Source organism: Delphinapterus leucas, chromosome 12 (assembly GCF_059928025.1).
Source record: "Delphinapterus leucas isolate spDelLeu-1000000601 "Yukka" chromosome 12, BTC_Dleu_Yukka2, whole genome shotgun sequence".
NCBI lineage: Eukaryota > Metazoa > Chordata > Mammalia > Artiodactyla > Monodontidae > Delphinapterus > Delphinapterus leucas.
In genome coordinates, this window is record NC_143140.1 from 7,636,137 (window position 1) to 7,651,735 (window position 15,599).

At 39.1% G+C, this 15,599-nt stretch overlaps 1 protein-coding gene across 10 annotated transcripts in view; it reads left to right on the forward strand.

Moving 5' to 3' along the window:
* PHF3 (PHD finger protein 3) overlaps positions 1-12,592 on the forward strand; it is a 103,824-nt gene extending 91,232 nt beyond the window's left edge. For all 10 annotated transcript variants that reach the window (XM_022565525.3, XM_022565526.2, XM_022565529.3 and 7 more), the window contains 7 exons: positions 1,278-1,409; positions 2,303-2,438; positions 4,203-4,398; positions 4,907-5,054; positions 7,224-7,313; positions 9,310-9,505; positions 9,728-12,592. In XM_022565525.3, the coding sequence (XP_022421233.2) occupies positions 1,278-1,409; positions 2,303-2,438; positions 4,203-4,398; positions 4,907-5,054; positions 7,224-7,313; positions 9,310-9,505; positions 9,728-11,847 (3,018 nt within the window). In that variant the 3' untranslated portion in view covers positions 11,848-12,592. The remainder of the gene's footprint in view (positions 1-1,277; positions 1,410-2,302; positions 2,439-4,202; positions 4,399-4,906; positions 5,055-7,223; positions 7,314-9,309; positions 9,506-9,727) is intronic.
* Positions 12,593-15,599: the final 3,007 nt, after the last annotated feature.

Consider the following 15,599-nt stretch of genomic DNA (forward strand, 5'->3'; position numbering starts at 1 on the left):
CCTGTCCCTATTCTTTTGTCTCTGTTTATTCTTTTTTCTTTTGCTCTATCCAGGTACGTGGGGAGTTTCTTGCCTTTTGGGAGGTCTGAGGTCTTTTGCCAGCGTTCAGTAGGTGTTCTGTAGGAGTTGTTCCACGTGTAGATGTATTTCTGGTGTATCTGTGGGGAGGAAGGTGATCTCCGCGTCTTACTCTTCCGCCATCTTCCCCCTCTCTCTGTGTATTGCATATTTAAAACTAAAAACTTCTGAAAGTTACCAATCCTGAGAGTTTTCATTGGGGGTTTGTGAACTTGAAATATCTTTGAAGGTGAGGTGATTATGTGACTTCAAATTATTGTGAACACAAGATAGCCACATTATCCACTGTTTTTATTACAATGGCCTTAGAGTATTAGCCCTTTATTCTGGAAAATAGTGGTTTCTTATATATGAACTCTACATGATTTACCTAATCTTAGCATTAATCCTCCATGTTGATCTTCTACCAAATTTAATTTGATGTGCAAGAGGCCTTAATTTGATACATTACACTAAGTCACATATTTCTTTAATTTCCCCTTGTATAATTTCTCGTATTTTGCAAATATTATCACCATCTCTTTTTTCGCTTCGTATCCCAAATGTGCATGTGCCTCTCTTCTTTGAAACTGTGGCTGCAGGTGTCATCTGCATGGGAGACCAGCTGTTTCTTTCTTTGGGCTGTGTATCTGGTTTCTTTCTTTAAAGGAAGATTTGCACTTAACAGTGACAAGACAAATGACCGGATCCGTCTTTACCTTCCTTAACCCATTCCACTCTCAGCTACCTTTTACTAGTTCTGTCTGCTCTTGCTTATTTATTATGCTTTGTTGCTGAGCTTGTTCCCTGTCACAGAGTATGCTCCGTCAGGAGCCTTCTGATGGGGGGATTGCCCGTTTCTGTGGTTCGACTAAATTTCTGCTGCTGTGGGAGATGTTAGAACATCAAGTTAGGAATCTAAGAGGAACTTGATTGTTATTTCTCTGTGGCACCTGCTGAAATACTAGATCAGAAAGCAGATTTTAAATGTAAATATCATGTTTCATCACTTTGCAAATTAGATTACACTTCAGCTGCCTCCAGTTACTGTACATGTAAACTTCCCCAGGCTGACGTATGAGGTCTAATTCTTAAAACGCCAGCACTTAAAACTGACATTTGCAAGTACTCAGTATATGTTTGTTGCTTGAGAGACTACCTAAAGGTTAAAAATCATCTGTGATTAACTGTGAAGTTTTCTTTAAAATATGTCCTATTAGACCATAGAAATGATTGAGAAAGAACAGAGAGAAGTGGAAAGACGACCAATCACCAAGATAACTCATAAAGGTGAGATAGAAATTGAGAGTGATGCTCCAATGAAAGAACAGGAAGCAGCCATGGAGATTCAGGTAAATTATGATAATAAAAATAACATGTTTTACAGTGCTCAAAACATGAAGATTCAGAAAAGATTTATTTGACCGTTTTTGATAGAAGGGAAAATGTTTATATTTAACCATTTCCTTCTGTTAATACTTATGGTAATATCAAACTGAGCCTCACTCACATTAAATGATTCACTTGGAATATAAAAATAAAGGGGGGCAGACTTCCCTGGTGGGACAGTGGTTAAGAATCCGCCTGCCAGTGCAGGGGACATGGGTTTGAGCCCTGGTCTGGGAAGATCCCACATGCCGCAGAGCAGCTCAGCCTGTGCGCCACAACTACTGAACCTGCGCTCTATAGCCTGCGAGCCACAAGTGCTGAGCCTGCGCTCTAGAGCCCACGAGCCACAACTACTGAAGCCCACGCGCCTAGAGCCTGTGCTCCGCAACAAGAGAAGCCACTGCTTCTCTTGTTCTTAAAGTAGAAAAAAGAATTTTTTAAACTGTGTGTTTATTAGAGTTGTCTATATTATTGGTTTAATGTTGTTTTGAGCGTGTTTAAAGCATTGTTTTTCTGTACGTAGTGTGCAGACCACCTGCATCACAGGCCTCGAAATCTGCAGGTGCTTCTTAAGACAGACTAGTTTGAGAGCAGGTGTAGCGCTTCTTACTTTCAAATATCAATGAGAAAATAATAGATCTTGTTAGAGGCCTTGAAGAATGAGAAATGTTTGAGCTTTTGCTCTGTTTTATGTCATAATTAACATCTAGCATTTATTTTTTAAAGAAATCGTGAAAAACAACCTATGAATGGAGCAGTTTGATTTTGGAAAAATATCAGTATGAAATATCAGATGGTTTAAATAATTGAGGCCAAAGTTTTTCTGTTAACCTATTTTTACTCTCACTGTTGTTAGGAACCTACAGCTAATAAGTCATTGGAGAAGACAGAAGGATCTGACAAACAGAAAGAAGAGATTGACTCCTTATCTAAAGATACGACTAATCAACACAGACAACATCTTTTTGATCTTAACTGCAAAATTTGCATAGGTAATTTGAAGTATTTCTTCCTAAATGTTGCTTTCATTTTGAAAGGGGAATACTTGTAAATTGTAATTTAAATAGGTTTTTGTTTTCCCAGTACTGGTGCAGAGTCAGATTGTGACTTAGTAGTAGTAGTGAAATCAATTTAGTAAGTAGTTCACTAGCATTTCAAAAACAAACGAAAACAGAATAGAAAATACCACGGTATCACGGTGAATTGCACTGTTAAAGATAAGTATGATTTTGAGAGACTTTAGTTCCAGTTATTTATGTATAACAAAAAGACCCACACGTGCATACATACATGTATACGCACACGTGTGCACAGACACACAGGGTTATGTGGAGTGTGCGTGTATGTAAGTAATGGATCATGATATAAAATGTTACTTTGCAAATTATGATAAAAATTGCTGAAAACCTGCTTTGGTAGGCCCTATGAAACATTTTAGTCTTCTACCTAAGAGCAGCGGGTAGTGATTGAAGGGATTTGAGCAGGGGAATGATATGATCAGCTTGGAATTTTATGAAGATTTCTCTGACTTTGAGTAGAGATGATGATGAAAGAAGCCGAGAGAAGAAGGAGCGAGGCTAGGTGGCAGGCGTTTGTGCACTAGTGCAAGAGGGAGATGCAGGTGCTTTTAATTAAAGGGAGGCTTTGAGAGACTCAGGTAATATTGACAGATGTTAGAGACTGGATTTAGGGCATAAGAAATGGGGATGTGTCGAGCAAGAGTTTAAGTTTATATTCAGTTTATTGGTAAAGGTGGAGGACGAGAGTTTTTTAAAACTCTAGAGATGTAGCTCTGGAGTTTTATTTTTTTACTGTGGTATGCTAAAGGACTGATACATACTATGTTCAGTAAGATGAAAAATTTTTCAGGTTAGTTAACATGCTGCCCTCCATCACTGTTTTAGAGACTAGGCAGCTTTCTTATAATAAAAATGACATATCTTCTCAAAATTGTGTGTTCACAGTTGGTACAATGGTAAAGACTTAAAGGGCAGGGTGTTTTTAGACATTGTTATCCCTGAAGAAAGCTATCCATGGTTTACTAGTATTTTTAGTATACTCATTAGGTTTTTGTCTGGGAAAAATCTTAATAAATTTTTTGTTAATTCTATTAATTTCTACTAATTTTCATGATTAAAGTTATATTTATAATTAATATAATATTTAATATAATATTTCAATAAATTTAATGGTAGCACACAAAATATTTGTTAAATACTACTGTACTTGACCTATTTTCATAAAGTTTGAGTTTTCCTTCTTGATTCTATAGAGAAAATCAATGTCATTTTCTAAACTTTTACTAGTGTTTTTTCATGCTTAGTAACTAAGTAGCATTGTAGTATGAATATGTCACGGACTGCTGCTATATGTAACACGAAGTAGGGATACAGATTTTTTTTACTTAGTTCCTCATGTTACCTCTCAAGACTGTTGGAATTTGTTGTAGTTTAGTTTAAAAAATGTTTGATAGGGAATCAGGAAACCATTTTTAGGTTCTGGTTGTAATGTTTCCTTTTCAAAAGCTTGTCTGAGTTGTTTAACATTCTCTTTTTTTTTTTAATTTTTCACATCAGTAAGGGAGGTGTTCTAGAACTCATTGTGAGAAATGATAATAGTTACAAATTACCCCAGTAAATGTATGGTTATGCAACAGTGCAGTCAGGGAAACTGAATAACTTTAGAAGTGAAAATGGATGAAGTTACAGAAATTTCAGTTTACAAAAGTGGTATAAATTGGTGTTTTCTGGCTTCAGGTCGAATGGCACCGCCTGTAGATGATCTTTCTCCAAAAAAAGTGAAAGTTGTTGTTGGAGTATCTCGTAAACATTCAGACAATGAAGCAGAAAGTATAGCAGATGCTTTGTCTTCAACCTCAAATATTTTGGCCTCTGAATTCTTTGAAGAGGAGAAACAAGAGTCTCCGAAGTCAACATTCTCTTCTGCTCCACGGTAATTTTCTGTTAGTTATAATTTCTATTCTTTATAGCTCTTTGCCATATTATACTTGGAAGTCTTCAAAAACTTTAGAAAAGTGACATGTTTCTTAAGAAAGAAACCTTTCTTTTGAGACAGTAACTGTACCTTCCTATACCCTAATTGAGATTTTTAAAAAGACTCTAAAAGTTAATTTAGAGACTTGAGTGTGTGGGGACTTGACTTTAAAACTCTCCTTAATTGCTTTAGCTCCAAGAGGCAGGAGATAAGTCATTAAAGAAAAATTGCTTGCATTTCTCTGGACCATATTAGTCCACAAGACAGCCTAGAAGAAAGACTTTGTAAAAATATGACTATGTAAATATAAGTACATTAAAGTGAAAATATAAACTCTTTAATCATAGCCTTTACATATTTTGGTTTTCTTGACATGCTAAAATAGAAATGATTGATGAGTAAACAGAAAATGCATTTATTCATGAGCAGATCTTTAGGCTGAAAACTTCTTAATGTCATTTTTTAGTCCAGAGATGCCTGGAACTGTTGAAGTTGAGTCTACCTTCCTGGCTCGATTGAACTTCATCTGGAAAGGTTTTATCAACATGCCATCTGTAGCAAAATTTGTTACCAAAGCCTACCCAGTGTCTGGTTCCCCTGAGTACTTGACAGAGGTACTGTGAACTTTTCTACCATTCTATGCCTGGGTTGACATATATGTTTCTGAAGCCACAAGGCAAAGAAACAACATAATAAAATTAAAATATTTAATTTTCATTCATGATAAAAATATTTACTGACAGTGATCCTTAAACCATTCAATTAATGGAATTATGAGTCCACGAATGGAGTTTTAGAACTGTAGAAAATTGTGCCCTGATGTATTAAATCCACATGTCTTGTACTCTTCCCAAGATGTATTCTCTGTCAGAAGTAAAGATTAATGAGTGTCTGCGTGGATATCTAAGTTTTTCTTTAAGTACAGACTTACGTAAAAGATGGACATATTTATGGCCTTCAGTGTTAGCTTGTCAGGGAGAGTTTTTCATTGTTATCAAGTCTTACAATTCCCCTACTGCTTAAATTTCCCCAGCTTCATGACTGTGGTCCTTTACCTGCCCATTTCTGTGAATATAGATACACATCCAGTTGACCCTTGAGCAACACAGTTTTGAACTGCATGGTCCACTTATACACGGATTTCTTCAATAGTGAAAACCACAGTACCACATGACCCACAGTTGGTTGAATCCTCAGGTGTGGAACTGTGTATACGGAGGGACAACTGTAGGTTATACTCGGATTATCAACTGAGCAGAGGGTGGGCACCCTTAATTAACCCCCATGTTGTTCAAGAGTGAGCTGTCTAGTTGAGACTCGCCAGTTAGTTGACAGTCCTGAGAGCAATGACCTTGGTTGCTGCAGTGGTGCCCTTGGTTGGTTTTATACCTGAGGGAATAGGAAGGGACTACTATGCAGTATTTATGGGAAACAAGCAGCTGTAGTATTATAGTATTAGGATAAGTGAGAAAGTACAATGTTTTCTGAACTCTTTTGAATAAAAAGTTTGTATTTCTCGGTGTTTCTGCAGAAGGAAAATAAATCAGTATATGTGTACTGTATTTTTGTTGAGATTATATTTTGCTATTATGTTCATATCTATCATTTTTTCCATTCATTCTCAGTCTGCTGACCATAAAGGCAAAAGTTTTTTAAAAAATGGTTTTCAGTATTTTATAAAACGTAAATCATATATATGCCTGCTCTTTTTTAAGACTAATATAAACTTTTCTTTGTATTAGGATGAAATTAGTTTGACTCAATGTAATGTTGCTTATCTAATCTCCATCAGCTTATTTGTCTAGTTGTGTTTTTGATTAATAAACGACTTAATTATTTTACATATAGTTTGGTTGGCAAGTAATATTTTAGATACATTGATTTTATAAGAAAAAAATTCAGTGCTTTTCTTTTTGAACAAATCTGTTTAGAAATTTAGTCTTTGATCAGTCCATGGTGAAGATAACTCTTCTTTTAAATGGATAACTAAGTCCTAAACTACAGGACCCTTTTGATTTTAAACAAAACTATTATTCTCTTTTCTGAGCCAGTTTCTGTGTGATTGCTTTCCAGAACTCCACCTCTGCTTTCTACTTATTCTTAGTTTGATTTGGACTAAAATCCCAAATAAAATAAAGCAATTAATCATTTAAATTTAATTGAATTTATATCGATTAATTATGTTTTTTATGATTTTTCTCTCCATAAAAAACAAATATTAAAGTTTGAAATATTCTTAATTGTACAGCTCTTGATTGATTTTATGTATAGTCATCTGTTCTCAGAAAGATTATGCCTTTAAAAATAATGAACCTTGCATTATTACAATGTTATTCTTTTCTGTGCAAAAATATACTCTATAATTAAGCTTGATAACTTCTGAAATCCAGCTGTTAGTGATAAAGGCATACCCAACTCACTACCACCAAAAAAAAGGAAGGGGAGGTGGAAGGGGAAAAACAGTGTCCCCTAATATTTTGGAATCTGTTGTACTCTTCCTGGATTGTCAAAGTGGGATGCTTGCACTGCTTCTTTTTCTTGACCTCAGATTCTTTCTTAACTGTATTTTGGGCATCCATCTGTCATTTGGAGTTGACATTTGAGGTAAAGCCTAATTGCTCTTCCTGTACTTTATTATGTTCTCTGATGCATTTTATAATCTTACTTACTTGGTTTTTTTTATCACTATTTCAGATTAGTCTTAGAGCTAAGTTTGTATGAAGTATAGACATTATAATAAATATAATCTGTATACATTGATCACCTTCATGTCGTTACCACAGGATCTACCAGATAGTATTCAAGTCGGTGGTAGAATATCACCTCAGACAGTTTGGGATTATGTGGAAAAAATTAAAGCCTCAGGAACCAAGGTGAGGAGAACTTTTTTTCACTCTCCCAATGTGAGACAGTATTTGAAAAGTAAACCACTGAGAGTTCTTGTGCAGAGTCCCCAGGGGAGGGAGCCAGTGCAAGTACTAAATCTACATAATATGCCTGACAGCGCTGACCTATAGCCATTTGCTAGAGCTCAAAGCACAGCATTCCTTTTGTGGTATGCTCTCTCAGTGATTTCTGTCACTGTTTTGAAAGAAATGTTTTAGAGTAAGTATTGAGATTTCATCCTGGAATTTTGCCTTGCTTTGATTGTAGACATTTGTTTTAGTTGGGGCATAGGCTAAGCTGTTGGGACAAAGAGACCCTAAAGTTGTTCATTTTCCTGCTATGTTAGGTGGGTCAGTAGTTCAGGGCTTCAGGCCATTCGATTAAGCAGGGATGAGGCTCCTCTGTCTTGTTATTTTGCTGTTTGCAAGACTGTTGTCCTTATCATTCAAGCAGGGTCAGAGCTGACTTAGCAGCACCAAGTGGGAAAAAAAGAATGTCTGTCCAGTTGTTTTAGAAGCAAGACCTAGAACTTGCAGTTATCTTTTCACTTCTAACTTCCATTGGCAAGAGCTTACTCATAAACTTCATATGGCTACTAAGGAGGCTGGGAAGTGTGATCTCTATTGGATGGCCATGTGCCCAACTAAAAGTTAAGGGTTCTCTTTGTAATAGGAGGAAATGAGGAGGATGGATACTGGGAGATAATTAGTAGCCTCTATAGCAATATCTCTCTTTTTCTTTTCTCTCTCTATATCTTCTATCATTTCTTTAACTCAACATAACTACACAGGAATATTTAATCATTAGAAGAAATCATTTTTCCCTCCAAGGATGGTAATACCCAGCATATTATAGACATTCAAAAAATAAATTTTTAATAAACGAACATTAACTTTTTTATCTTTTATGATCAGAAGTCTTTAGTAAGATTAGTAGTGATCCATAATGGATAATCTTCAGCTGAAAATAATATTTTTTCCAATATAGATTTTAGAATTTAAACTGATACTGTATTAGAATACAAATAAAACTTTGAAGCAGTACAAAAAAGTTACTACATTTACTTGGTTTCACTTTCTCATGATAGCAAAAGTCATAGGAAAGTATTGGGAGGTATTCCTCTTGGTCGTTTGGGGAATGCTCTTGATCTGCCCCCTGGTACTGCCCAGTGTGCTTCCATCTGGACTTGTCGGCCCCAAAGGAGGACACTCGGGATGACAGACCCCTTAGAAGAGGTAGAGCCATAGTTCAGCTCATTCATGTGTCTTCTCTAGGATCTTGCATCAGTTTAGGCTTTGCAGTAGATGTGGCTCTCCCCATTTCATTTTTCATGAAGAAGCATCCGTTTTTCACACTACCAAATTAACACCAAATTGGGACTGTCTTTTCTATCTGAAGCAAAGCCAAGAACCCAGAGGCAAGCAGATAAGTTCCTCAGTAAGCCGAATGATTTTACAGAATTTATGGCTGTGTGTATTTGAGGTCTTTCACCCAGCCCCCTTTGTCCCTAGATTCAGTCCCTCTAACTTGGATTATCTGTGGATTTGTGCGTCTCTGTGTGTGTGTGTATGTGGTGGGGCACTGGTGGTGGCTGCTGTAAATTTGCAGTGTGCTGAGAATATAGGCAGCCCTCTGTAGAAGTCACAACATTGGAAATGAGGACACAGTATAGATATCAGGAGACGTGGCTTTAAATTTCTTCTCTGCCACTGACGGGTGTGTCACCTTGCACAAATTAATTACCTTGGGACTCAGTTTCTATGGGACAGTTTCAGATAAAACAGATCCACCAGTGGACCAGCCAGGATCTTTTCCTAAGAGTTGTTTCCTTTTAGTATTCATATCTGCATTTAAGTAGTAAGCCACATTACTTGGTAACAGTCGTAAAATTCAACAGATTATTACTAATTGAGAATGGTATTTAAAACCAGGCTGCTGTTCAGGTTATTGTTTTAAACAACCATTTGTTATTTGCTTGAATAGGAAATTTGTGTGGTTCGCTTCACACCTGTGACTGAAGAAGATCAAATTTCTTACACTTTGCTGTTTGCATACTTCAGCAGCAGGAAGCGCTACGGAGTGGCCGCTAACAACATGAAGCAGGTTAAAGACATGTACCTAATCCCTCTGGGTGCCACGGATAAAATCCCACACCCTCTTGTGCCCTTTGATGGACCTGGTAGGTATTCGTTTAAGAATAGAATATGAATGAAGTGAGGTGAGAGGCAGGGCCGGAGCAGGAGAGCGGACTCTGCTTTCCTTCTTGGGGCCCAGCCCTTTAGATCTGCCGTGACACGGACAGGCACCCATTGAGGAGGCTGTAATAAACTAGATGCAAAATTTTACTCTTTATTGTAATGATTGAAAATGACTATTAATTGATGTTTTTGATTTTGTACAGGCCTTGAACTGCACAGACCTAATCTATTGTTGGGCTTAATTATTCGTCAAAAACTGAAACGACAGCACGGTGCCACTGCTGGTGCCGGTCACACAGCTGAGGTGCCTGAAAGTGTACCAGTAACATTGCCGCCTGATAAAAAAAGTAAGGTAGAAGTTTCCACAGAGGAAGCAGCAGAAGAAGAAAATGACTTTTTTAATTCTTTTACAACTGTGTTGCACAAGCAAAGAAATAAGCCTCAGCAGACTCTTCAGGAAGACCCTCCAACGGTCATTGAACCTTTAGTGGAAGTCACCAAACAGGAGCCACCAAAACCTTTAAGATTCCTTCCTGGGGTCTTGATTGGCTGGGAAAATCAACCTTCTACTCTGGAATTGGCAAATAAACCTCTTCCTGTAGATGATATCCTTCAGAGCCTTTTGGGCACTACTGCTCAAGCATATGAACAGGCGCAGTCAGGGACAGAACAAAACACTCTTAAAGAAATTCCATTTATAAATGAGCAAGCCGACCTGAAAGCAGAGAAGATAGATACAGTGGAAGCAACTGATGGTGAAGCCAAGGAAGTGAAGGTTAAAGGAGAGAAGCCTTCAGAGTCGGCAGGTAGTTCAGTAGGAGAAGAGGCGTCCGGAACGGGGGCCTCTTCTGTTTCTGCTGGGCCTTTGACAAACCTTAGTCTCAGAGGTAAACCACCAGATGTTTCTACAGAAGCATTCCTAACAAATTTATCGATACAGTCAAAACAAGAGGAGACTGTGGAGAGTAAAGAGAGAGCACTAAAAAGACAGCTGCTACAAGATCAAGAGAATAACTTGCAAGATAATTGGACTTCAAATACTAGTTCTCCCTGCAGGTCTAATGTAGGAAAAGGAAACGTAGATGGTAACGTGAGTTGCAGTGAAAACCTTGCTGCTAATACGACACGGGCCCCGCAGTTTATCAACCTGAAAAGGGACCCTAGGCAGGCAGCAGGGCGGAGTCAGCAGGCGTCCGCTCCAGAAAGCAGGGACGGAGATAGCTGCCGGCATGGAGAGAAGCAGCCCCTGCCCGGCCTATCACACAGGGAGCAGTTAACCGAACAAAGCAGTGTTGAGGACAAGTTGCCTTCTGTAGAGAGAAACTCATGTATTCAGCAGAGTGATGATTCTGGGGCTGTACAGAACTCGCCATCAGTAGAAAACATACGCACCTCTCCAACGGAACAAGCAAAACCCTTACAGGAGGAGATTCTAATGCAAAATATTGAAACTGTGCAGCCATTTCGAAGAGGATCCGTGGCAGCAGCGTCGCATTTTGAGGCTGGAAACACACGTCGATCTGAACTTCCTGCTAAAAGCGTCAGCTTCCCCTCCAGAAGCGCCAGCCCCAGAGCAAGTGCAAACTGTTCACCCGTAAGGCCACAGCAGCCCAGCCTTCAGCATCTCAAGTGTAGCCCTCCTGGATTTCCATTTCCGGGGCCTCCACATTTCCCCCCACAAAGCATGTTTGCATTCCCGCCACATCTGCCACCCCCGTTGCTTCCCCCTCCGGGCTTTGGCTTTGCTCAGAACCCCATGGTTCCCTGGCCACCTGTCGTGCATCTGACAGGCCAACCGCAACGTATGATGGGTCCCCTCTCGCAAGCGTCACGGTATCTAGGCCCGCAAAATTTTTACCAGATTAAAGACGTTCGGAGGCCAGAAAGGCGCCATAGTGACCCTTGGGGTAGGCAAGACCAACAGCAACTGGATAGACCGTTTAACAGGGGTAAGGGGGATCGTCAGAGATTTTACAGTGATTCGCACCACCTGAAAAGAGAGCGCCATGAGAAGGGGTGGGAGCAGGAATCCGAAAGGCACAGGCGCAGAGACAGAGCCCAGGACAAGGACAGAGACAGGAAGAGCAGGGAGGAAGGGCACAAGGGTCAGGAGAGGGCACGGCCGCCGCACGGGGAGCGAGGAGTGGACGGAAGAGCGAGCAGAGACAGCAGGGCTGTAGACAGGAAGGCAGACACGCCCAAGGGTGAAGACCAGGAGAAGGACAGAGAGCGGGAGAAGAGTAAGCATAGGGAAGGCGAGAAGGACCGAGACAGGCACCACAGAGACAGGGACCACAGCGACAGAGCCAAAGGCAAAAGGTGAAGCCGGCAGGCTGCAGCAGGGGTACATTGAAATAGCTGTTAAACGTTGTGTCTTTAGACCTTTGTATGATTGCCTGCTAGGGTCGTGCCCTCTTTTGCATTTTTAATATTGGTGGTTTGCAGGACAGTAAATTCTGTGTGTTGGTGCAGAGCGCCCCGGGCCACTGCTCTTCATCCCTTCTTCACGCCAACCACCCCCCCTAGTTCTAGGAATTTAATGTTTTTAAAAGTTTTACATTGCTGTATATTCAAAGATTTGTTTTATTAATATGCAATAAAGGCTTAGAAATTTTAGTTTTATTCCTTAATTGGTAAATATGGTTAATCATGGAATATATTTACTGCCTCTAGTGAATGTCCTTTATATAATGACTAATTTGAGAGTAACGTGTACTCTGTAAGTTTGTTTTAAATTGCACTGTTTTTAAAGAAACTGTAGAGGAGCAACAAAAAGCCAAGCAACTTGGTAATTGGATTATATTAATCATTTAGTCGAGCAGTTTTTGACCAAGAATCAGAAACCCAAGGAGTACATTTATTGCTTTAGTCTGCACTCATTGAAGGCGTTTGTTACCGTACTACAGCTTTGTGGTAGTCCATTGTTTTCCTTTTCCTTTTTGGCTCTTCAGAAACTTGAATACTTAAGCTTGTACATGATCTTGTGTTTTGCTATCCTTTTTACTGTACAATGTAAATATTTTAAGGGATATTTTGATTCTAAATATGATAAAAGAATTTCTCACCTATTTTGTGTGTGTGATTTGAAATTCAGTAGTAAAAGAATTTCTTCTTTGAGGCTTTAAATACCTTCAGACATTGTTCTTCTCTTACTCAGCCAAGAGCATATAGGCTAAGATGAGGAGAAAAACGATTTCTTTATCTTAGATTATAGGCTATTGAGATAAATCGTGTAGTTCTAAAGAGGCTAGAATTTGAAACTGCCACTGAAAAACTGTGCAGCTATAACCCACTTTGCAGGTATGTTTCTGAAAACTGGTACACCGTCAAAATTTGGTACACTGACTAATCATTGTAAGACCACAGAAATTTTATTTAAGAGAAACGTATTGTGAATCTTTCTGTAAAACGTGTAATTAACTGTAATTTGTTTGGGGGGTAAATAACTACAGTGTCATATGCTCGTTTTTCTTGAAAGCACAGGGAGGCTGTTGCTAATCCAAACCTAAATTTATTTACACCCTTAACTACATATACTGTATTGATTGCTATAATTTAAAGCAGTGGCTACCAAATGATACTAACACTTGAGACCAAAAGGAGGGAAAGAAAAGCCAGTATTTTAACTTACCTGTATTAATGAAGAAAAATATACATGACTTCACAAAATTAAGAAGATAAAGTTTGTTTTCCTAAAAAGTCTACAGATTAGAGTTAAAAATGGGTTTTGAAACTGATTCAGCCTTGCTGTTTTTACTGGAGAGAAAATGAGTGGAAATTCAAAACCAAACCATTTTGTCTAACTTGCAGCAACTTGAGACCCCCATTTTTTTTGTCATCCATATCCTCTGAAACTTATCATCATATATGTTCTAAAACAGAGGACTTGTATTCAAATAAAGTTTTTTAAAAAATTTGCTCTACTTTTCTTTTGCGAGCTGACTTGTTAGAAAACAAGTCAGTCTGCCAACAAAAAAACCTAAGGTCAGTCAGCTTTTGCACCATTATGAAGAAATTGTTCTCAAGGTTTTACCAAAAAAAGTCCCCAAACCAAAATAAAAATTAGCTTTTTTATTTTCAAATACAGTAATCCCTTGGTATCCTTTGGGGGACTGGTGCCAGGAACTCCCCACCTGTACCAAAATCCGCAGATGCTCAAGTCCCTTATATAAAAGGGCATAGTATTTGCATATAGCCTACACACATCCTCTTGTATGCTTTAAATCATCTCTAGATTACTTGCAATTTTATAAACCTAATACAATGTAAATGAGATGTAAATAGTTGTAAATGTGATGCAAATGATATGTAAATAGTTGCCGGTGCACAGTAAATTCAAGTTTTGCTTTTTGGAACTTTCTGAAATTCTTTTCTCCTATCTGTTGGTTGAATTCAAGGATGTAGAACCCACAGATATGGAGGGTCAACTGTATGTATGTCAGTAAATCTGCTTTCACTGATCTATCTGGTTGAGGGTTGATGAGACACCAGATTTCTTTTGCAAGGTACAAGAAGAATGGATTAACCAACTGAAGAAAGCCTTTAAGTCAGTTTTTGATTACCTCTTAGCCAATAGTTTTTTATACATATTGTTGGGAAATGTAAAATTCTTTCTTCATATCTCGTAGAATCACGGTAGATCCCATACAGCCCTCTGTTAGTAATGACCATCTGGTACTACAAGGCTGCTAAATGCTGGAACCAGGCTTCCTAACCGCTGGGACTGAAATATTGTGGAGAGTAGGTATGGACATATTGAGTATTTTGAGGCTTTTAACTTGTGAGGAAAGAAAGAGAAAAAAGAGAAAAGTTCCCAAATGAGTAGTAGTAGCTCCAAAGCCATTCTCATTCTTTCAGTTTCACCTACCAACCATCCTTACACAAACTAATAGTTATATGAAGGTCATCTTTTAGTTTATCCTGTTTTAAGAAAAGCTTGCTCTTTAAAAACAGTTTGATGTTTTCAAATATTTAGAACCATCTTAAGACAGTTTATACACACCTGTTAAGTAAAATGTACCAGGGTGTCTCAGTACTTACCAAGTCCGCCCCTTGTAATCTTTTTGTCGGTAAGAAAGCCTCCATGAACACTCCGTATGTCAGACCTCATGTTGAGCGCTTTATGTGAACCTCGGTCAGCCTGCAAGGTGACGACTCACCTTAGAGCTGAGGCAACTGGGGCTTAGAAAAGTTGGAAAACTCATACAAGGTTAGACTGCTGTTGTCAGAGCTGGAATCCTAGCTCAGTTCTACTTTTCTCCGAAGTCTGAATGTGTGGTGGTTGTGCTCTGAGAATGGAGAATGGGAGAGGGACAGAAGCCTGATGATTACCCACACCTTTCACAGCCCTTTTTCTCTCACCATCACACCAACCTGTCTGAAACGCCACTGGGCCACCCATTCCTCAGAGTGAGCACAAAGACATAACCAAAGGTCTGGGTTCTCCTGTACAGATTTGCAAAGTTTATATTCGTTTCAAATCCTAATTCTCCGGTCCTCTTTTATTAGTTTTCTATTGCTGCTGTAACAAATTATTACAAATTTAGTGGCTTGAAATCACACAGATTTATCTTACGCTTCTGTGGATCAAAGTCTAATGGGGATCTCAGTGTTGTCGGAGGGTGCGTTCCTTTTCTGGAGGCTCTGGGAAGAACCCATTTCTGTGCGTTTTCCATCTTCTGGAGGCCACCCACCTTCCATGCCTCATGGCCCCTTCCTCCATCTTCAGAGTCAGCAACATGGGGCTGAGTCTTTCTGCCGTCTCTGACCATCCCTTCTGATTTCCTCTTCCACTTCTAAGGACCCTTGTGAGCACGGTGGACCCACAGAGATAATCCAGGATAAACTTTTTTTTTTTTTTTTTTTTTTTTGCGGTCCGCGGGCCTCTCACTGTTGTGGCCCCTCCTGTTGCGGAGCACAGGCTCCGGACGCGCAGGCTCAGCGGCCGTGGCTCACGGGCCCAGCCACTCCGCGGCATGTGGGGTCTTCCCGGACTGGGGCACGAACCCGTGTCTCAACCACTGCGCCACCAGGGAAGCCCAGGATAAACTTATTTTAAGGTCCACTGATTAGCAA